Source organism: Felis catus, chromosome F1 (assembly GCF_018350175.1).
Source record: "Felis catus isolate Fca126 chromosome F1, F.catus_Fca126_mat1.0, whole genome shotgun sequence".
NCBI classification, from domain to species: Eukaryota; Metazoa; Chordata; class Mammalia; order Carnivora; family Felidae; genus Felis; species Felis catus.
The window spans coordinates 57006841-57028936 of NC_058384.1; the positions used below are offsets into that span (position 1 = coordinate 57006841).

The window sequence follows — 22096 nt, forward strand, 5'->3', positions numbered from 1 at the left end:
GGCAGAATGTCAGAATGATTTTGATAGCTTATGTTATAATCTCCCCTTGGAAAAAACTAAGGTAATTACCTAAATTTCCATAGTCATTACAATGATGCCATAAGAATAATGTGCACAGTAGAGAATATGTAATTTTCAAATACTACTCAAAATTTTTAAAAGATGGTAAAGAGGGGCGCCTGGGTGGTGCAGTCGGTTAAGCGTCCGACTTCAGCCAGGTCACGATCTTGCAGTCCGTGGGTACGAGCCCCGCGTCGGGCTCTGGGCTGATGGCTCAGAGCCTGGAGCCTGTTTCCGATTCTGTGTCTCCCTCTCTCTCTGCCCCTCCCCCGTTCATGCTCTGTCTCTCTCTGTCCCAAAAATAAATAAACGTTGAAAAAAAAAATTAAAAAAAAAAAAAGATGGTAAAGAACATAAAGAACTAGAATTAAATGATTTCATTTATTATAAAGAATCTTCCCATAAATCTGTTTCATCCACATACATGACATTTTAGTGTATTCATCCCTGGAGTATTAGTGTATAGTATCACTGGAATAAGGACAACTTTTAAAACTACTGTGAAAAACAAGAATGAGATTCAGATAACAACTTGTGGTTTTGTGCCACAAGAAATCTTGTTCACAATAACAGGAATGTTGATTATACAACTGACCAGAATAGGGAGTTGAAATTAAGCCTTCCTTTCATTTATCCAAATACAAGGAGGAAAAGAACCATCAACACACTTACTTTATAAACCCTTCAGTTGTCACAACTGGTCTGGGTGAATAATTAATCAAGAAATTCTTTAATTCCTTTTTCTACTCCTAAGTAAATATAAATCACTGATCAACAATGAATAAAGTGGAACTCTAATTCCATCTAATTAAAGTACAGTATTTTGAGAATCAAGTTCTTCTCCTAGCTAAGTCCATGAGATTTTCCTTTAAGGAACAAGAGCACTTTTAACGGATTCTGGAACTCGACTTGCATAGTAGTTGTGATTGCGCAGTGTGGCCAGGACGCCTGCGGAGTTCATATGCTTCACTTCCTTGTTATACTGAAGGGCATTTCCATGGATATCGGTTAACTTGCCTACAGCAAAAAAACATCAATACGACATTAGTGGCTGACCACATGGTTCTAGCTATTTTTAAGTTCCTTTTACTTCCCTGTACAATAATATCAATTCATTCTGGATAAGATAAATGAGTGACTAGAAAGGTTAAGTTTTCATTCACTTGAATTTAAAACTACAGAGCAATTTTGACTAACTGAAAGATAAACTACTTTTCTCCCTGATTAAAACTACTTTCACTTAGCATTTTTAATTTATATTTCTCAGTATCAATTTCTCTTATCCTGAGGTGATTACATTTCTTGTTGGTTCTACCCCAACACAACGATTCCCATTTTCAGAAGTGTTTTCTTTATTCTTCCATTGAATATTAATACTTTATTTAATAAGAGTTTAAGTGAAGGATGTTCATCAAATATAATTGTGTTATAATACAGTTTAATTATACACTTTAAACAGATGGGATTGTGATGAATCTAACTTCCTTGTCATGTAATATACTAATGAGATATTGATAATATATTAGGAGAAATTATAGAAAAAAATCAAGTGTTTCAAGAGTACAAGTGAACTGATGTCTATTAGAAATTGAAAAATCATCTTACTATGTATATATTTGTAGTATATTTTCAGTCAGATTAAAAAAAAATTCTAGGGGCGTCTGGGTGGCTTGGTCAGTTAAGCGTCGGACTTCGGCTCAGGTCGTGAGCTCACGGTCGTGAGTTCAAGCCCCGCGTCGGGCTCTGTGCTGACAGCTCAGAGCCTGGAGCCTGCTTCGGATTTTGTGTCTCCCTCTCTCTCTGCCCCTCCCCTGTTCATGCTCTGTCTCTCTCTGTCTCAAAAATAAATAAAGGTTAAAAAAAAAAATTCTAACTCTATGAACTTAAGCACTAGTACTAAGATATTTACCAATATTTGCTTAAACGAAACTGCAGTGAAGACAATGGTGATGAATATTTTGCTTTTCAAGGAAAAAAAAAAAAACCTAGTAGCATTAAAGCCATAAATCATTAAGGGCTTAAATGAAGCAACTGTATGTGGGGCACCTGGGTGGCTCTGTTGGTTAAGTGGCCCACTTTGGCTCAGGTCATGATCTCGTGGTTTGCAATTCGAGCCCCACGTCGGGCTCTGTGCTGACAGCTCAGAGCCTGGAGCCTCCTTCGGATTCTGTGTGTCTCTCTCTCTTTGCCCCTTCCCTGTTCACGCTCTGTCTCTTTCTCAAAAATAAATAAAAAGAAAAACATTAAAAAAATATATCAACTGTATGTAGGGGTGCCTGGTTGGCACAATTGGTGAGTGTCTGACTCTTGATTTTGGCTCAGATCATGATCCCAGGGTTGTGGGATCGAACCCTGAATCAGCGTGGAGACTGCTCAAGATTCTCTCTCTCTCTCTCTCTCTCTCTCTCTCTCTCTCTCTCTCAATCTCTCTCTCTCTCTCTCCCCCTCTGCCCCCTCCCCTGTTCTCACTCTCCAAAATAAAAAAAAAAATCAAATCAAATCAAATCAAATCAACTGTATGTAGATCAAAGTCCAAAAGGTAAACAATAACTAAAGAAAGAGGAATTTACTGAAAATCTATTTCCTATCTCTATGAAATACAGGAGTTGCACTGGCTAATCTCTAGGATTCCTTCTAGCTTTTATATCCTCACAGTCTAGGTAAAATAACATACTGAAAAATTATATCTTAGCATAACATAAAGACTATAAAAACTGTAATTCCCCAAAATAAAAGGGACTGACCTCCCACAGCATGTAAAATAACTTCTGGAGCACAAGTATCCCATTTCTTACATCCAGGACTTGCAAATACATAGGCAGAGGCTTTGCCTTCAATCAGCTGAATAATCTGTAAGGTTAGAGATAATAATTATCCTTGGACCATGAAATTGAAAAACAAATAAGAGAAATTGCTTTTTATCAAGTATATTTCAACTCCTCTGTCCAACTCAACTTAGGTTAAAGCTTTTAGCAGGTTTAAATGATATGAGTATTATGGAGAAACATATAGAATACTATAGAATATAGAATAATATAGTGACCTGAGGGGGGAAAGTGGTTTAATAAGCTACAAGTCTATCGGAACAGTCTTCATAGTCCTAGTCAGATAAATTTAATTTTCTTTTTATTATGTTGTTTTTCTCTTACTGTAAAATCAACATATTGCATATTATAGAAAAATGAAAGTTTTTCAATCTTGTGAGGAAGTGACAAAGGATAGAAGAATATCAAGTAGTGCGCTAATGTATAAACTGTAGTAAGTCCTAACAGATATGCAGCGCGGACTAGTCTAACAAGTAGCTTCTGAAGTCTTGGGAATCCTGTGCATTGCGGTTTCTAATGCCAAAATATGAATTTTTAAATTGTCATCTTAGGAACTCTTACAACTCTCAAACAAAACTGAGGTCACTGATAGAAACTGCATGACTCTATAAAGAGTAATTGCTATCAAGCTTTCATTAGTCATTTACTTATTTTTTGGTTATGCTGTAAAATAATCAGTACTATAAAATTCAGATTTCAAATATTCAGATGAAGAGGCCACACTGACAGAATGAGGAAAATCTCAGTGAATTCTTTAAGGAAAGGAATTGGTCACATTCAATTGTTTTTCTTGATGCTCAAGAACGCTAGCAAACTTGATTAAACCTTCCTGGAGACTTTTAAGTAAACGGTTTTCCTTTCATTTAGCAACTGTGTGTCAAGTCTTATTATGGGCCAAGAACTATTTCAGGTATATTTTTTGAGGGAGGAAGGGCTGTAGCCTTCATTAGATCCTTAAATAAGTCCTTGATGTATATATAAAAAAGTGAATAACTGCCTAACAAGGTCTTTTTATAGGAGCAAAGGTGGGGAATATGCAGGATGGGGACTTTGTTCCTAAGGAGAATGGTGCTCCTTGGGAATAAAAGATGTAATAGGATTTTTGTGGTTATAAAAGTAAGGGCAAAGAGAAATCACACCTGTCACTATATTTGGTGAATACCAAGAATATATTTTTACTTTGAAATGTTTTAGTTTTTTTCCAAAATATTATTATTTTTAAACTCCTATTTTCATCCTCATACCAGTAAGTGCTTTTGAAAAATCTAAAAATAGTTGATTATTGCTTCCAAAGGGTAGGTGAAGAAAAATTAAATCCACTCAGTTCGGTAAGTATTTATTCTTTGCCTTCCTGTGCCAGGCACACAAGTGTGCAATGCACATGCATCCGGAACCACAGGCAGTATCACTAGCTTCTGAGCTGGGGGATGTCGTGAGATAAGGCTTGGGTGTGTCCAAGGAACAAGATATAGAGGAATTTACATTCCATTCTTCTAGGCTTGGATTTTCAATTGTGGTGCAGGGAGTTGTCCAAGGGTCTGGGGCAAGGGAGTGACAGATGGTAAGTTTTGCATGTTTAACGGCTCTATGTTAATGTGAGGACTGGGACTGAACAGAGAGACCACTGGAAGCTACTGTAAAGTCTGGGTGAAGGATGATGATAGGATTCAAGTAGGGTGGGGGCAGTTAAGATGGACAAGAGGAGACATTAGGGAGGAATTAAGAAGATACATAGATAGGCTGTGAGGAATGAAGGAGTCTAGGAAGACTTTCAGGTGTCTGCCTGGAGCAGTTAGGAAAATGGTGGTGCCATTTAGCAGATAGGAAATAGGAGGAACGCACATGGGGCAGGAAGGAAAAGGAAGAGCTCCAACTAGACATGTTGACTTTGAGATACCTGAAGGATGTCAGGATGATGATATCCAGGGGGGCAATCAGAGGAGAAGAGATCAGGGCTGGGAAGGATGAAGATCAAATTGTGTTCCATTTCACAATTTTTTCAGGAGGATGGAAGCCTAGATGAAAGAATGGGGGAAGCATCCAGGAAAGGCAGGCAGGCCCGTCCTTGGAGTCCGCAGAATAAAAGATCTAGAAGTAACCCCGGAGAGTCCTCGAGAACAGGAGGGCTGGCAAGAGGCACAAGATCTTATCCTGGTGACTTCTATTAGCACTGACTTGAACCATAACATTTTTTAAAAATTCAAATGTTGCTGAAATGTGCCTTTGATGGTCAGTTACAATCTCTAATTCTTTCTCCCCAACCCTGATTTCACTTTTTTTTTTTTTTTTTAAAGCTTGGGATTTCTGTCAAAGACTCAATTGCATTTCAGTGGGACGGCAGACGCTTTTGTACCTTATTTCCTGCTCCTCCCACTCGTAGCACATCGTCCGGGTTCATAGCCGCCACACAGTCCATCACCAACTTGCTGCCATGGGACCGGGTGGTTGTGATGATGTGTTTTCCAGCAGGTGCCTCTTTCAGCTGAAACCCAAAGGCACCTAAACCTAAAACTCCCCAGATTGTCCTCCCCAACACAGCATCTGGTCCTGCCTATATAAATGAGTGAAACAGAAAAGCTTGTAATAGTCTGGAGAAAAATGTCAGCCATAAATAGAATGCTGAGCTATGTCAGCATCATGATTTTCTTGAAATAAAAATATGATAATGTTATAAAGAACCAGAACAATATCATCGGCAATGAAATTTTCCTGAGATAATCAGAGGATTATTCTCTTGTTGTTTTGGCTAATAATTGGGTTTAAGAGGCACTGAAGGGAACTTATGGTTATTCCTTGAAGTCCTCAGGCAAGGAAAAATCATACACTGATTCGTGTCTCTCTCTGTATCAGCCAATGATATCGTTGTTGTATTTGAAAATGGTTGTTTGCAAAAGGTACTGAAGTACCCAGGAAATGAAACACCATATGCTGTTTACTACTTTTCATCATCTAAGGAACAGCAAGGGTCTTGTTACTATGGGAATAAGTAATAGTGATAACGTATTTTGCAGCTATGGAGACACGGCAACGGAATAGGCTGATAGTGAAGAGTAGCCATGGATAATGGGGTCAGGGTTAACATTTTTACTGACAATTGTGGTGGTAAAATGACAATGATAATGCAATCTTAGCACCCGCATTTTCCTTTGCAGAGCTCAAAGAACTTTCAAACACCTTGTTTTAGCTACATACTTTATACAGAAAAACAAACCTTGTATTTCATGGAAAGTAAAACTGATGCATAAAATCATTAGCACAGAGTCATCAAAACACCATTATGTTAATATACTAAACATATACCAGAGACATACAGACATATATGTTACTGAATTCTAAGCAAGTACCATACCAGACACTATACTAAGTGCCTTACATGTATTATTTCATTTAAGCCCCAAGCAACTCCATGAAGCAAGTATTACCATCCTTGTTTTACAGATGAGAAATATGAGATGTGGAATCATTAAGTAACCTGACCAAGGACTCTGGGAAGATCATAACCAAACTCAGGCTCATCTGTATTCAAAGCTGGTATCCTTCATTGCTAAATTATACTGCATTTTACTTATCAAAATGCTTTGAAACACATCATCTTATTTGTCCACTGGCGGCATCCTGGGTGCTGTTATAGTGAAACACGCTTATGTTGCAGGTTGCATTCTGTGGGCAGCAGACTCTGAATTAGGGAGGGCGTTCATTAGGGAGGACCCTTGGGGTTAACACCTGTGCAAGGGAGGGAAGGAAACATGAGTGGGCAGAGGGAGAAACCGAGCTGTGATGCAGATCCAACAACAGCCTCAGCTGATTAGCTCTGAAGCTAGAATGGCCCTCAGGGTGGTAAAAATTGGAAGGAAATACCAGGCATTTATACTCATGCAATAATCAGTCATTGGAAATGGACTGCCTTGAAAAAGGGCACGTCACTGGGTGAGGCAGCTCTTTTCAGGTGAGACAATGCTTGAAGAGGCTGCCTGCTGAAGGCGGTCTGTGCATAGCTCTCCCTGCATATGGGGCCACAGAGGAACCAAAGAATAAGCACTTGGTGTTCAATATATGTTCATGCGCTTCCTCTGTTCTGTAGATTCTTGAATCTACACCACAGGAGAGTCTTAGAACCTGAAAAGTACAGATGGGCTCTGGTGCTCATTGGGCCTCAGTTTGATCGCTGAGATAAATCTCATGCTCTCAAGAAACTTATTTATCAATTCATCTCCATTTATTCTGAAAAAGAAAGGAAATCATACTAAAAGAGCAGACATGGGTATTCTGGTTCCTAAAATGTCACATTCACTCCATAAATGAGTACGTAGGCAAAGAGGATGTGACCAAGGAATCTGGCACCTGGGTGCGATAATGCAATCCCATGAGGCAGCCGGCTAGCCTTCCTCTGTGCTCCTGATCTCTCCATCTCCTTCAAAAGCACCACACCAACTTTCCGGACGTAACAAAGGCTTCATGATGGTTAATTACAGTTCATAATGGTTAAGAGGCTATCTCTGACATAAAGACCAATTAGGTTTCTTTGCACTAAGCCACCCTGCTTCCTTTAAGTGCTTACCAGGCTCAGTATCTGCTAGAAGTAATACTAAAGTTCAAATTGTTAGAAGTCTTCTATCTGGCTCAAGAAGGCAATATAGAGTAATGGTAAGAGCCTGGACCTCGGTTTCAGTCTCCAGATCTTGTCCATGACAGGCAAGTTACTTGCCTGAGTTTCTTCTTCTTTAAAACAAGGATAAAGGTTTCCTTATAGGACTGTGGTATTACATGAGATAAAGCCTGTGAATCTCTTGAGTCTGGCAGCACACGGTAAGCTCTTGATACACTTTAGCAATTATTCTTATACTGATGACTATTTGAAGCTGAATATCCATCCTTGAGTACCATCAACAGAGCTGGGCAGCTTTTCCACTTGTTGCAACAAATTTTAAGGCATATGCAAGCGTGAAGGATGAGAGGAAAAAGAGAGTACAGAAGGGACTGTGGAGGAGAGAGAGGCAGCAGTGGGAGAAGCAGGACAGGAGGAAATGAACAGACACACAAGAGGGACAATGGCCACCTGGGTACCACAAGTAGCCTGCCTTGTTTTCTACCTACTAGTGGAGCCAAAACCCTACCTATTTTTTCTCACCTTTGCTTCATTCCCGTGTTCCCTTAACTTCTGCTTTTCATTGTTCTGTGGAAAATGAATACAAGTTTTCTAATCTCAGAAAGAAGTGATGGAAACTATCAACAACCCCTAAGCACTGCGATCGTCTTTTGATGAAAGGTGCCATGCATTACAACATCATCTGTGAACTAAACACCCCTCTTTTAAGTAATGGTATTAACTTACTTTAAAGTTTACATAAAAACCACAAACTTGTGTCTGCGTATAGTACTGTATAAACGTTAAAGTCATATTAAAAAAATTAAAAGACACTTAAGCAAAGTAGTACGAGAGAGTTGTTCAGTAATGCAGAACTATTTTTGCTAAATAATTTTAAGGGGCACATAATTATAAATAAAAAGTTATGATCATACACATGAAAAAATATCTTAGAAGCAAAGATTAATCCTGCTCTTAAACTCAAGCTAGCAATTCAGAAGTAATAGTCCCCACTCTGGTTACTTCGATTCTCCAAGTTCTATCAAGGTCACAGTAATGCAAATACCTCAACTGTTTTATTTCAACAATTTCCTTCAACATTTAATGTGATTTCACATCACAGTATATTTATGCCTTGGAATTACATTACTCTCTTGTTTCTAAGGAAGGCAATTTCTTGGGAGCATAATAGAAAGTCAAAGCAGATTAGAGAGACAAAATAGGAGAAATGAGTGCAAGAGCATAGCTAGTTCTATTATCAATGCTGACTATAATTTAGGGATTATATAGCTTTACCTGGAAAACAACATGGCTAGCATCTTTTCTCGGTTGAAATGGTTCATTTCTTCAATATGCTTCAAGAACCACCTGTAAATCAGGTGTCTCAATAACCAAGCTAATCAAGAACCATGTCAGTAATTCCCAAACTTTGGCATTCAAATAAGGCATACATAGAAAAGTACATGTAATATACATAGTGTCCCTCTGTACACACAAATACATACATATACATTCCTCATATCAGTGCCCTGAGGGGTTCTAATTCAACAGGTCTGGGGTATGACCTGGGAATCTGTATTTTGTTGACTTCCCTAATAACTGCATGGGCAATGAAGCTAGAAATCAATGGATTAGATAACATCAGGAATCATATAACACTGTATCTAATAAAATATTTTTATATCATTTATAGTAATACCTGGTAGTTGTAATATGGCTGATTAATAACTCCTGCTATGGCTCTTCCTTCATAAGCAATTCCAATAAGAACTGTCACGTTGTCAAGAAGACCTATGAGGAAGAAATGAATATCAATTATATAACTTTCTCATATTACATATAACGCATCATCAGCACATCAACTGCTCCAAGTTATTTTTGGAATAAAGGTAAGAAATTTGTAATGATTCATCCACGATCAATCCCTCTGCTGGCAAAATGCACAAATTATAAGAGATAGCTGGCCAGAGACAGAAGAAGGATCTATGGCCACTTAACTGAATCGATAGGCATGGTCTCATTAGTACAATTTGTAAACCAATTAAATAAACCAGCCATAACTCCACAGCCATTTATTGTCAAACTGCTGTGACCTTCTGCCACCATCCATGTCACTCCTGCCTGCTGGATCACTCCCTGTTCCAGGATTACTGTCTAGACCTCCATTTCAAGTCTCTAAGGTAACATTTCTCCAAGTGGGGTCTGTGCATTGTCAAGCAGCATCAGAATTAACTGGCATGGTTTTTTTTGTTTGTTTGTTTTTTAAAGTAAGCTTGATGCCCAATGTAGGGTTCAAACTTATGACCCTGAAATCAAGAGTCTCATGCTCTACTGACTGAGCCAGCCAGTGCCCCTTAACTGGCATAATTTTTAACACTGATTCTCTGGGTTCTTCCCAGAGCCGGTGAATCAAATTCTCTGGAGGTGGGGGTCAAGATCTAAACAATCTATCTGGGCGTTCTTATATTTACTAAGCTATCTAGAGCTTCCCTATTTCTCAACGGATCATAGAGAAGTTGTACTGCGTGTGCATATGTACATTTGTATCCTGTGCAGCAGACTCATTACAGGTATGTCTCATCCAAAGACAGAGAAAGTTTTTCTAATAATGATGTGAAATCTTCTTTTTCTTAAGCTATAAATCTGAGAGCCAGTATCAGAAAACCTATGTAGAGCTCTGTTTCAAAAATAAAACTCTAAGCTTATGTACGCTATGCTCCTAAACCTAAGACTCGGAGCATGGTTTTTTTACTTTAATACTGTCCATTTTATTTTAATCTGCTACTTTCTGAGTTTTCTCATTGTAGACAATTTCACAAAGAAATATTGTACTGTGTTTCCAAATTCATCTTTTTTTTTCCTAGTTTTTTTAAGTTCATTTATTTATTTTGAGGGAGAGACAGCAAGTGGGGGAAGGGCAGAGAGAGGGAGACAGAGGGTCCAAAGCAGGCTCCTTGCTATCAGCACAGAGTCCGATGTGAGGCTTGAACCCAGGAACCATGATATCATGACCTCAGCCAAGGTTGGACGCTTAGCGGACTGAGCCTCCCAGGCGCCCCTCCAAACTCATCTTTATTATTATTTTTTTAAAATTTTTTTTTCAACGTTTATTTATTTTTTTTGGGACAGAGAGAGACAGAGCATGAACGGGGGAGGGGCAGAGAGAGAGGGAGACACAGAATCGGAAACAGGCTCCAGGCTCCGAGCCATCAGCCCAGAGCCTGACGCGGGGCTCGAACTCACGGACCGCGAGATCGTGACCTGGCTGAAGTCGGACGCTTAACCGACTGCACCACCCAGGCGCCCCCAAACTCATCTTTAAAGGTGAGGCTGTGAGTGAGAAGGCAGCTCACAGTTGAGGGGAGAGTGAGTGGAAGCGGTGTGGGAGGCCAGAGGCGGCACAGCCCAGCAGTGCAGCTGGGCTTTACATTGTTTTCTACCCCAACAGAGCTGGGGGTTCAGTGCTGTCACTGTTGACACTGGCTTAGTGTCAGCTATCCTCACCTGAGGGACATTAGAATTGTGCGGCTGTTAGACGGTCGGGGGGGGGGGGTGGTATTTGAAGGAGATGAATTTTCTCCCTCGCTGTCTTGACACTCACTGATATACAATAACAGCGAGGATGAGCACAAATATAGCTTCAGGCCATGGACATGAGATATGATACCAGGTTTTCATGCAGCAGACGAAATATTAAGTGTTGCCGACCAAATATCATCTACTAGACCTATTGCTGTTGGAAACAAATACCAAAGAGATACCAACCTTCAGTGTATTCCTTGGTCCCGTCCAGAGGATCAACCCAGACCACAAGCTAAATAAGAGAAATATCCAAAGTAAGCATATAACATTTAAAAAATAGGTTTAAGTAGATTAAAAATACTTTCTTCATTTTTAAAATTATACTATGAATTGCTTAAGCTAATGTCATCAGTTTCATGATAGTAAAAAACCTTATATTTTGTAATCATGGAAAACGTCCATTTAAATTGGAGAAAAGTCTGATTTAAGAATTTTAATTTTTTTTTTTTTAACATTTATTTACCTTTGAGAGACAGAGAAAGACAGAACACGAACGGGGGAGGGGCAGAGAGAGAAGGAGACACAGACTCTGAAGCAGGCTCCAGGCTCCGAGCTGTCAGCACAGAGCCCAAGGGGGTACTCAAACCCACGAACTGTGAGATCGTGACCTGAGCCAAAGTCGGATGCTTAACCTACTGAGCCACGCAGGCACCCCTGACCTAAGAATTTTAAATATGCGGGGTGCCTGGGTGGCTCAGTCGGTTGAGCGTCCAACTCTTGATTTCAGCTCACATCATAATCCCACGGTTGTGGGATCAAGCTCCGCGTGGGCTCTATGCCAAGTGTGGAGCTTGCTTAAGGTTATCTCTCTCTCTCTCCCTCTGCCCCTCTCCCCAACTCGCATTCTCTCAAACAAAGACTTTTAAATACAAAATGCTTAACTAATAAATTTGCTGTCACCTGAACGCTAAACACAATGCTATGAACACACTGAGCTCTATGTGGTAATACAGGGAAAACTAAAGTGGCACCCAAAATATTTTGAACAACGTGTGGCTGGTACTCACTTTGGCATATAATGCTGATTTAAAAAAATAATGACAGTCTGACTTTAACTTAAGGATACCAATAATATACAGCAAAGAAAAATGAATGTTTTATGAACGGATGGTACATTAAAAAGAAATCCCTTCTCCTTAGGATCTTAACGTGTTTCAGGATATGTAGCCATTACCCACTAGAGCTATAATGCTTGATGTGAATTTGTGAATGAGGCATATTTCGGATGGAAGACACCATGTTTCATTTTCTTTCTGTCCTCCAAATCACAGAGCAAAGTGCCTTACTCATAGTAGGTATTTGACGAATGTATGTTAAACAAATCAAAATAAGTAAGTAAGGTGATTTTTATGGCCTTCTAAACATATAACGTAGGGATCTATTTCATCTCCTTCTAGCAATGGAATGTTTTACCCAAATCTACAAACAAATTAGATGTTCTTCCTTCAGGTATTTTTAATAATAGTTTTAGAGAAGAAGCCAAGAGGATAAGAAACTAAACCCTAACTTAACAGATCATACATTCCATGTGGTTGCCTGGTACTTCTATGCTGGCCCTGAAAGATTTCAAGTTCCTGGTTGGCCCTATTTTATACCTACCAACTTCTCAACATTACTGGCAAATTTTATTTACTAGAGCAACAACATGAAGGTTGACAAAGAACGAAATAATGATCTGGATCATACATCCTCCTCTTTAATAGCACTGTACTGTGATGGGCACGGTTGCTTCAGTATCTCCTCCCACTGACCATCTTCAATCAGTTCTTGATCTACTTCTTCAGAAGGCAGATCCTAGGGCAGAGAACACTGATGGTCACTGAAGCTATTTGGTGTTTACAGAGCAGCCTTTGTCTTCGTAACAGAAGAAATGCAACACCGTGGGTCACGAGGGCTTCCTGTTTACCTTTTATGTTTAGAGTTTAACCGAGTAGAAAGTAAAGCAAATCAAATCAAATTGCAAAAATGACCATATATGGCTGAGCAAAGTTGACTACAAAAAAACCCCATCCTTCTTATCCTGAACAATTAAAAAAAATATATGTAAGTGCTATAAACATATTTAAGTAAAGTTGCTCTGACATCTGATACCTCCCTCTCAAACACAGGACAGGCAAACTCCACCACTTTCAGTGTTATAGTCTTTGGGTAAGTGCACAAATACGCCTAATTTTAAACAAAAAACGAAACGAGAAATAACAAAATCCATTTTTATTCCAAAGTTCTAGAACTCATCCCATCTTATAGTTTGTCTGCTGATTATTACAACAGGAACTATCTTTTACGGTCTAGAAGTGAGATACCTGCCTAAAAATGGACCAAAATATTTTATAATCAGACATTTCCTTCAAGTCCAAGGAATATGACAAATCATTTTGGTGTTAAAACACCAGATACAACACTTTGAAATAGGAATAGTGGTATATAAATCTTTAAGGGGCAATTGTAAATCCATATGGGGAACAGTCATTAAAAACATATTGCATCACACATATTGTATCGCAACATTGAATTCACAGATTCACACAAGTCTTACCTCTTCCCCTATAATTGTTAGTTTGGGGAATTTCCGTGCCAGTGAAGAGCATACACTCATTTGTGCCAACCGGTCAGCTTTGGTCTGCAGGTCTGTGGGACAGGTCTGCAACAAAGAATGCAAATTTCAGCAGAACTAGTATGAAATAAGTTGTCCTCTGACTCCTAACGCATGAGTGTCCATATCATTTAAATCACACAGTCTACTTTTAGATTCATGGAACTTAACACCAAAGGAGTCAACTAGTTTCCCAGTTTGGTTTTTCTCATGGGATTTATAGTGGTTAAAGTTTGGAAAGGAGTTTTTAGATTATTAGACCATTTTCTCCCCTAATTGAGAAATCCTCTTCATAAGATCTCTACATCAATCTTTTTTTTTTTTTAATGTTTATTTATTTTTGAGACAGACAGAGACAGAGCATGAACGGGGGAGGGTCAGAGAGAGAGGGAGACACAGAATCCGAAGCAGGCTTCAGGCTCTGAGCCGTCAGCACATAGCTCGACGCGGGGCTCGAAGTCACAGACTGCGAGATCATGACCTGAGCTGAAGTCGGACGCTTAACCAACTGAGCCACCCAGGCGCCCCTCTACATCAATATTTTACTTAAAAAAGATGAAGAGAGAGGAAACTGATAACTTTCCAAGGCAATCGGAGCTAAAAACTTTATCTTTAGCTATTTGAAAGGTATTCCTTACACGGATCCTTCTACAACTTCTATTCACTAATCTTCTACTAGTCTACTGATCTACTTCCCTAATAATTCAATCGGTCCTCAGGATGATACAAAGAATTCCTATTTCTCAAATATAAAAAATATGAAAATGAACAGCAATAATATTCGATATGTATAGCTCATCTACAATATTCTCACTCAAGCCGTATGTGAGATAGTCATTCTAGTGAAAGACAGTGGAAAATCTGGTAATTGACAGCTACAACCTTTTGTTAGTTTGCTTTCACAGAATTATGAAATGTTGCAATTTACATATGCCTGGTTAGGTGGGTTTACGGATTATGTCATTTCAAATAGTAGAAATTTTATAATACTTTTGAGTGAGAGTGAGACAAGGAACGATCATGAAAATCAAAGACTCTTATGCCACACTGAAGTCTGCTCGTCATCTCAATGCAAAGTAACTGTATAATATAGGGCCACAGAGACAAAGATCTTTGTTTTATTTCCTAAAGAATTGTGTCTGGCACATGGTAGCCGCTCTAGAAATATCTGCTGAAACTTTGAAAAGATTTGTTAAATTTGGAGATAACATACAGCAATCAAGTCTAGACACTGCTCTCTAGAGAAAAGACACACTGACGGCCATGAAGTATACGAGGAAAGCTATCCCAATTCTTTTCTTCTCCAGGATAATACTTCCTGCTCTTTCTACTGACATAGGGCCAGACCTCATCTGGCACTCAATACTTTGTGTGACAAATTTAATTCTGCCCTTCCTCTTTTAAAATGAGGTGTCAACAAGTAGATACAAAGTACTCGAAGCGTCTGACTGGTAAAGAGGACAGTGCGATTATTACCTTTTTCCTAACTTGAATACTGTTTTTCCATTACTTCTGAGCTACAGGCTACAATGTGGTACATCTAATACAATGACAATATAAAATCAATGTAAACATAAGCGATGCCGTAAGGAAACTATCTGAAAAGAAATGATCATAAGTATTGGCAGTGGTGGTGTGATGGATAACTTTTCTTTATTTTTGCTATTTTTCTTTGTTTCCTATTTTTCATAACAGTAAAAACACTTTATAAAAAAGGCAGTGAGATTAGTAGCCTTCTGAAAGTTGCCGAATTACATTGCTGATTTATCACTCAGTATGTTGTCAACTAAAACCTCTTTTTCAAACAATTATAAATCAGATTTACTTCTTATTCCTTGAACATTAATACTTTGGGACCTTATAATTATTCCCAATATAATATCCTGTTGGACTTGGCCCTCTTTTCTCAGTGTTTGTAACTTTCTGAATACTTATTCTGTGATCCAATATATTAACTAACCAATATATTAACTACTCTTACCAGGTTCATTTTTTGATAAATTTGGTAAGTATGATTTCTTTTCTTTTAATGTTTACTTATTTTTGAAACAGCACACATGCACACCAGCAGGAGAGGGGTAGAGAGAGAGGAAGAGAGGAAATCCCAAGCAGGCTCCCCGCTGTCAGTGCAGAGCCCGACGTGGGGCTCGAACTCATAAACTGTGAGATCATGACCTGAGCCAAAATCAAGAGTCCAACATTTAACCAACTGAGCCACCCATGGGCCCCAGATAAGTATGATTTCATGTCCTCCTCTTCCAGAACATTTTTGAGAAGATGCGTTCAATGAATTAAAACTGTATTAAGTTAATCGTTAGAGAAAAAGTGAAGCAGAGTCTTATGATCTATCAGCAATGATCTTTTCTTGGTTAACATGAAACATGAATTAAAGTGAAATGTTTGGGGCCACCTGTGTGGTTCCGTCGGTTAGGTGTCCAACTTTGGCTCAGGTCATGGTCTCATGGTTCATGGGTTCGAGCCCCGTGAGCCCCACATCGGGCTTTTTGCTGTCAGCACAGAGCCCGCTGCGGATCCTCTGTCCCTCTCTCTCTGCCCCTCCCCTGCTCGCACTCTCTCTCTCAAAAATATAAATAAATTAAACTTCAAGGAACAAAAATAAAGTTGGTATGAAATGAGATGAGACTTTCAGTACCTTCTCCACGATACCCAGGTCTCCTTCAGCAAGAACACGTCTGATTATGGTTCCTGCCTTTTGAGCAACAGAATACGCCGAGGCCACCAGCCGCATCAACACAGTGTGACTGGAAGCCATGATAAGCCCTGGGGGGAAATAAAGAGAAAGTTGTGTTACTTTCTACTGGTTTTATTTACTTGAATTCAACTCAATACATATTTATTGAGTGCCTAACTGTGTAGGTTCCTTAATAAATATTTACTAAAAGAGACTTGGAAAAACTTCCATTTCAGCATTGATTCTTTCAATAAATTTTATAGCACTCTCTCTCTGCAGATGGTACATTTTGAAGCATAGGGTAAGCTGGCCCAGGCCTATGAGCATGTGAAAAAGTTGTATGTATGAGATATATGAATGTATGTGCAAAGGCCATGGAAGGTGCCGCAGAGACTAATAAGATAAAACATCTGCCACCGAGGAGCTAATATTTTGGTGGATTGGCGATAAAATATTATAACCTAAAGCCTGTAACATAAAACTAGTAAGTGCCAAGAGAGGTATGGACAGCGTAAGGGATGTGGATGGATGTGTGCAGTAATTAAAAAGAGGAGGGACTGCACGTGATGATAATTAGTTCCTAAAAAAACACAGAATAGTCTATTACAGATGAAATAAAATTTAACCTGCTGGTTATTTATTACTACCATCGTCAGTTACCAGATAAAGAGAACAAGTGACATAATTAATTGGGGTAAAGACCAATTGTGGAAAAGTAGAGTGTCAGAATAGCCCCTGGCCCAATGAAAAATGCGGAAAAAAACAGCCTTTAGGATAAAGTAAATTCCTCTTTGAAAATACAAGTCCTGCAATTTTAGTGACTGTTCTGAGGCTGCAATGTACCATTCAGATTCCCTTCAGGGCTGAAGGACATTTCCCCAGCTGCTGAGAGTGCCACGAACAGATGGCCCTTACCTGCCACCTTTCTCTGGGAATTTATCTGCTAAGATGAGTCACTTCACCTGAAACTGGTCAACAGAGGGGATGGATTTAAAGGTCACTCCACACTCCAGCTGGGTGCCACCCTAACTCTGATGGCTCATCCGAGCTTCTGAATGCCCAGCACGGTAGGTTGACGGAGACCTTGGCTGGGACTCTGTCCTGGCCCAACTCCCAACCCCCCACAAGGCATCACTGCTTACTTTCCACTTCCCACAAGTGATCCCAAGAACACTCCCTAATAAACCTCTTGGGCTTTATCTCTGTCTCAGAATGCTTACAGGGAACCGCCCAATGATCCCCCCCCCCCCATCAAATCAGGTCAACATTATTTTAATGCATTAAAGGAACACAATACAGAACAGAAAAGACATTATAAACCTCAGTTCGGCAACAGCCATCATCCTACCACCAATTTCTGACTGCATGTTTGATCTGATGAGGCTTTCAAGCTCTTTTTTTTACATCTTTTTCCTGTCATCCACATTTTATTCACAGGCATTATGAACATACTTGAGACAAAAAACAAGTGAAGTGTTTGAAACCCTTCAGAAGGAGAACAGAATTGAATTCGATGTAAGGTAATGAACACCATCCTGTGGCCAGTAGCTGTCGGGAATTAAGATGAAAATAAAACAAACTCCTATGTATTTAAATCCTGTTTATCTTATTATATCATCAGGCTACATTCATTTTCTTGGCATGCTAGGTACTACATGTGGAAAATCTGCTCATGAAAATCACTCATGCAGGAACACCTCAAATTGAAAACAGGAGAAATAATTCAGCAAATACTTTGTGGACTTTACCTCTACTCCCTTAGTATCCATGACTGGCTACCTATCTGATTTATTCTACTCTGGAAAAGGTAGTCTTCAGGCAACTAATTATGTACTGCCCAAATGTCTTAACCGCTGTTGTGGTACTATGTGTTGGTATGCTCGTTCAGTCCCCATCTTCTGTAAAATGACATTTATGAAAGGCAGATCCTTTTCCCTCACTGTGTGGTAGCGTTCTAACTTTTCAAGATATCATTTACCTTTGAGCTAATTAAGCAATCATTCTAGACTTATCAGGCTTCATATCTAAATAAACCACTTCCCTTTGTGTTTGCCAAGTTCACAGTATTTTTTCATAAAGACAAGCTTTCAGGCTTTGTCTTTTTACTACTTTCCTCATAAAATGCATACTACATGAACTGCCATTTAAAGCTAACATCAGTTTCATAAGAATGGTTTGGTTTTTAATTTTGTTTATGTTTATTTTTGAGAGACAGAATGAGAAGGGGGAGGCGCGGGGGGGGGGGTGGGGACAGAGGATCCAAAGCGGGCTCTGCACTGACAGCAGTGAGCCCCATGTGCGGCTCCAACGCACGAACCCTGAGATCAAGACCTGAGCCTAAGTCTGATGCTTAACCAACTGAGTCACCCAGGCGCCCCTAGGTTTGATTTTTAAAGAGATCCTGCAAATCACTTCTAGTTGGCAAGTAAGGAAATATGCCAACCGATTTCTCTGAAATACTTTGATCCAAACATAATTAATAAGATTATTATCCCTGTCTAATATTCTTACATATTTCTTAAGCAAATGAATACAATTTTGGCCCTTAATATAAAGAAAATTAATCTAATCACATTATCAAAACACATCTGTAAAAGAGGTTCCTGTTAGCCTTTTTCATTGCGTTCCCTCCCAGAACCCAAACGAGAATCACCTGTTGGAGAATCACTCGTTGACGGTATTGGAGCGCCAGAGCAAGTCCGAAAAGCTACCTGCAAGTTGCTAACTTCCTTATAGCAGGTCAAATTACACACACTGTACTTCCTTCTCTACCAGTTTTATACCTTCTGGGTCCTAAAACACCGCCTTTTGTGAACACGTCTTTCTGAAAGCTTACTCAAAACATCATGAGGTAGCTAAAGGCACAGGCACTGGAGCTCACTGCCAGTCTTCAAATCCTGGCTCTGGCATATGTTAGCTGTCTGATCTTTGGAAAGCCACTTAATTTTCTGTGCCTCTAGCTGTAAAACGGAGCTAACAATATCATCTATAGCATAGGGTTGCCGTAATTATTAAATGAGGATTGCATGCAAAGCACTTGTAACAGTTCCTGGCACAAAGTAAGCACTAAATGATACTGGCTAACCATTATTGTAATAACTGTCCTCATTACTGGCTATCCTGCAGAGACATCAGGGCAGTGTTAAGGGCGAAACAATTCCTATAACTTCTGCAACATTATTTTGACCCTGGGGTCAATGTAATATGTTGTATGATAATATGTAATCAATGTAATATGATAACCCTGAATCACAGTACAGATTCTTTTTCATAACATTTGGAGGTTGAGGCTTAGAGTATGTATGAAAAAGGTTGCATGCCAGTTAAGGCTATCAACCCAACATCCCACTCTTTAAGAAATCTTTACAGTTGCCAATAGGGCTAACTTGGAAGGATAAACACAACAGGAATCAAATGATCCATTTCCTCTGATAGCCTGGGAAATGTACCTTGAATCGATATAAAGGTGGTGAGCACATGAGGATTAGGATCCAAAAACGAATGATGACGGGGCACCTGGCTGGCAGTCGGTTAAACATCCCACTTTGGCTCAAGTCATGATCTCACAGTCCATGAGTTCGAGCCCCATGTTGGGCTCTGTAACGACAGCCCAGAGCCTGGAGCCTGCTTTGGATTCTGTGTCTCCTGCTCTCCCTGCCCAAACATTAAAAAATTTTTTTAAATGAATGATGAGTTCCCAATCAAAACACAAGGATTATATATCTTTTGAAACCTGATCAAATGATGCTAGGTGCAAAGGCATCTGGAAAAATAAAAATATGAGCACGACAGAGCAAATTCTGAAAAAAGGACAAGCAGAGATACACTCTTTACCAGTTATCAAAATACGATATAAAACTATAGTAATTAAAGAGTTTAGTCCTGGGCAGAATTAAATTCCAGAAATAGATACTACAGGTGGTATTTCAAATCACAAGGGAAAGTTAATTGTGCAAAAAAATGGCAAGAACAATTACTAATCTTTTTAAAAGTTAAAACTTTCTGCATTCTTTGTATCAAATATATACTCCAGATCAATGCATGATTTTAGAAGTAAAGAATGAACCATAAAAGTATGAAAATAAAACTGTATTAAATATTTTATGAATTTGGTAAAGGACTTTTAAACATGAGAAAAACTAACAATCTATAAAAGAACACTGACAAATTTGACTGCATAAAAATTAAAATATCTATGTAGCCAGTTTACCACAAAGCAGATGAGTGACAAAATGAGAAAAAAAAATTGTATCACAGCCTAGACATCTGAGTTAACTTTGGTTATGTAGAGGGCTTTTTACATCATCATGTTAAAGATAAATAATCCAGTAGAAAAATGAGCAAAGGACACAGTCTATTCCTAGAAAACGAAAAGCAATGGCCATTAGTTAATTACATGAAATGCTCAACCTCACTAATTATGAAAGAAATGCAAATTAAAACAGCAAAAGATGATTGTTCATGTGTAAGACTGGCATGGATAAATATGACCAATGTGGGCTAGCCTGTGAGGGAACATCCTCCAGAGCACTGTTAGCAAGGATGCATAGTGGTTTTGAAAAGCTTACTAAAAATGAAACGTACACATCTTTGGAACTAGCAATTATATTTTCAGGAAAACCTGAATAAATCAAGCAAGTCTATAAGTATGCAGCAAAGACAGTAGTAAGAATGTGTGCTATTTTAACGAAATTTAATTTTAGGCGTAAGGCAGTCTCTAACGAACCCACTGTCTAGGTTTGCCTTGCCATTTCTACAATATATTGCCATGAAAAGATCCCAGAGCACGAAAACAAATCAAACAATCAAATTGTTGACACTCAAGAATCTAGGTCCGAAATTGGAATGTCTGGAGAGGCAATCTGATTCCCGCAATCTTTTCTTTTCTTTTTTTAACATAAATCCCTGAAATCTCCTTATATCTCTGCAAAGGGGTGGAGTTAGGGGACCAATAAATGATTCAGATCTGCCCAAGGCCCTTGCTCTGACTCGCAGGGGAGAAACTTACAGTGACAAGCCTGGAACAAAGCTAGACGAAAGACACTTGGAAGGGTGACAACAACAACTAAAAGCTATCAAGCAACAGGTCCCTGGTAGCTTCCAGTACCTGGCCTTCTCCCCGGCGATAGGTCGTACGTTGGCGGATGCAGGACAATCTACTGCAGCTACTGAGCATGCGGGAAATTCGGCGCAGGCGCAGAACAGCTGCTCCCACGACCGCGGGAGACTCCGGACCTGCAGGGTAACTCCGTTTTTCCGTGTTTTCCCTGAACTTTCCGGCGGCCCGTGTCGCCTCGGGTCACAGCGAGGGGTGTGTCTACTTTTAAAGGTTCATTCTGATTTCAGGGGTCTTCCAGTCCTCTTTTTATGTATGCTTCACTCTTAAAATGTTAGTAGTAATGTTAGATAGTAATATCGCCCTGCGGCGGCCAGCGACTGCTTAACCTCGAACCCCAGTTGTTCGAGAAGTGGCTTCAGGACGTCCGCGACACCTGCACTTCTGCTCGCAATGGCAGTGGGGCTCTCTGCGAAATGGTCACTAGCTTTTACCTTTTTTTTTTTTAAACATTTATGAGATTTTTTTTTTTTGTAATGTTTATTCGCTTAGAGAGAGAGAGAGAGAGAGCACAGTGGGGAAGGGACAGAGAGAGAGAGGGGGACAGAGAATCCAAAGCAGGCTCCAGGCTCCGAGCTGTCAGCAGAGAGCCAGGTGCGGGGCTGGAACTCACAAACCTGAGATCATGACCTGAGCCAAAGTC

The 22096-nt window shown here is 39.4% G+C and overlaps 1 protein-coding gene across 6 annotated transcripts; it reads right to left on the reverse strand.

The window, feature by feature from the left end:
- Nucleotides 1-422: 422 nt before the first annotated feature.
- BPNT1 (3'(2'), 5'-bisphosphate nucleotidase 1) lies at nt 423-21581 on the reverse strand. Of its 6 annotated transcripts, none has more exons than XM_006942974.5 (10): nt 21445-21581; nt 16299-16426; nt 13589-13693; nt 12739-12846; nt 11236-11284; nt 9170-9261; nt 8014-8058; nt 5239-5436; nt 2805-2910; nt 423-1077 (listed from the first exon to the last, which is right to left on the reverse strand). In XM_006942974.5, exons 2-10 carry the CDS (start codon nt 16416-16418, stop codon nt 929-931), a joined length of 972 nt encoding a protein of 323 aa, XP_006943036.1. In that variant the 5' UTR covers nt 16419-16426; nt 21445-21581; the 3' UTR covers nt 423-928. The 6 variants fall into 6 exon arrangements, 5 of the variants coding, with proteins under 5 accessions (XP_006943036.1, XP_006943035.1, XP_006943038.1 ...); XM_006942973.5 differs by having other exon boundaries at nt 21346-21500; XM_006942976.5 differs by lacking the exon at nt 21445-21581 and adding an exon at nt 19787-19958.
- Nucleotides 21582-22096: the final 515 nt, after the last annotated feature.

Excerpts from the sequence above, each read along its gene's own strand:
- BPNT1 (XM_006942974.5), bottom strand. The coding sequence starts at position 16,418 with ATGGCTTCCAGTCACACTGTGTTGATGCGGCTGGTGGCCTCGGCGTAT. Across the intron at positions 13,694-16,298 it reads ACCTGGGTATCGTGGAGAAG|ACCTGTCCCACAGACCTGCA; the intron begins GTACTGAAAGTC and ends TCTTTGTTGCAG. Across the intron at positions 11,285-12,738 it reads GTGCTATTAAAGAGGAGGAT|CTTGTGGTCTGGGTTGATCC; the intron begins GTATGATCCAGA and ends TCTCTTATTTAG.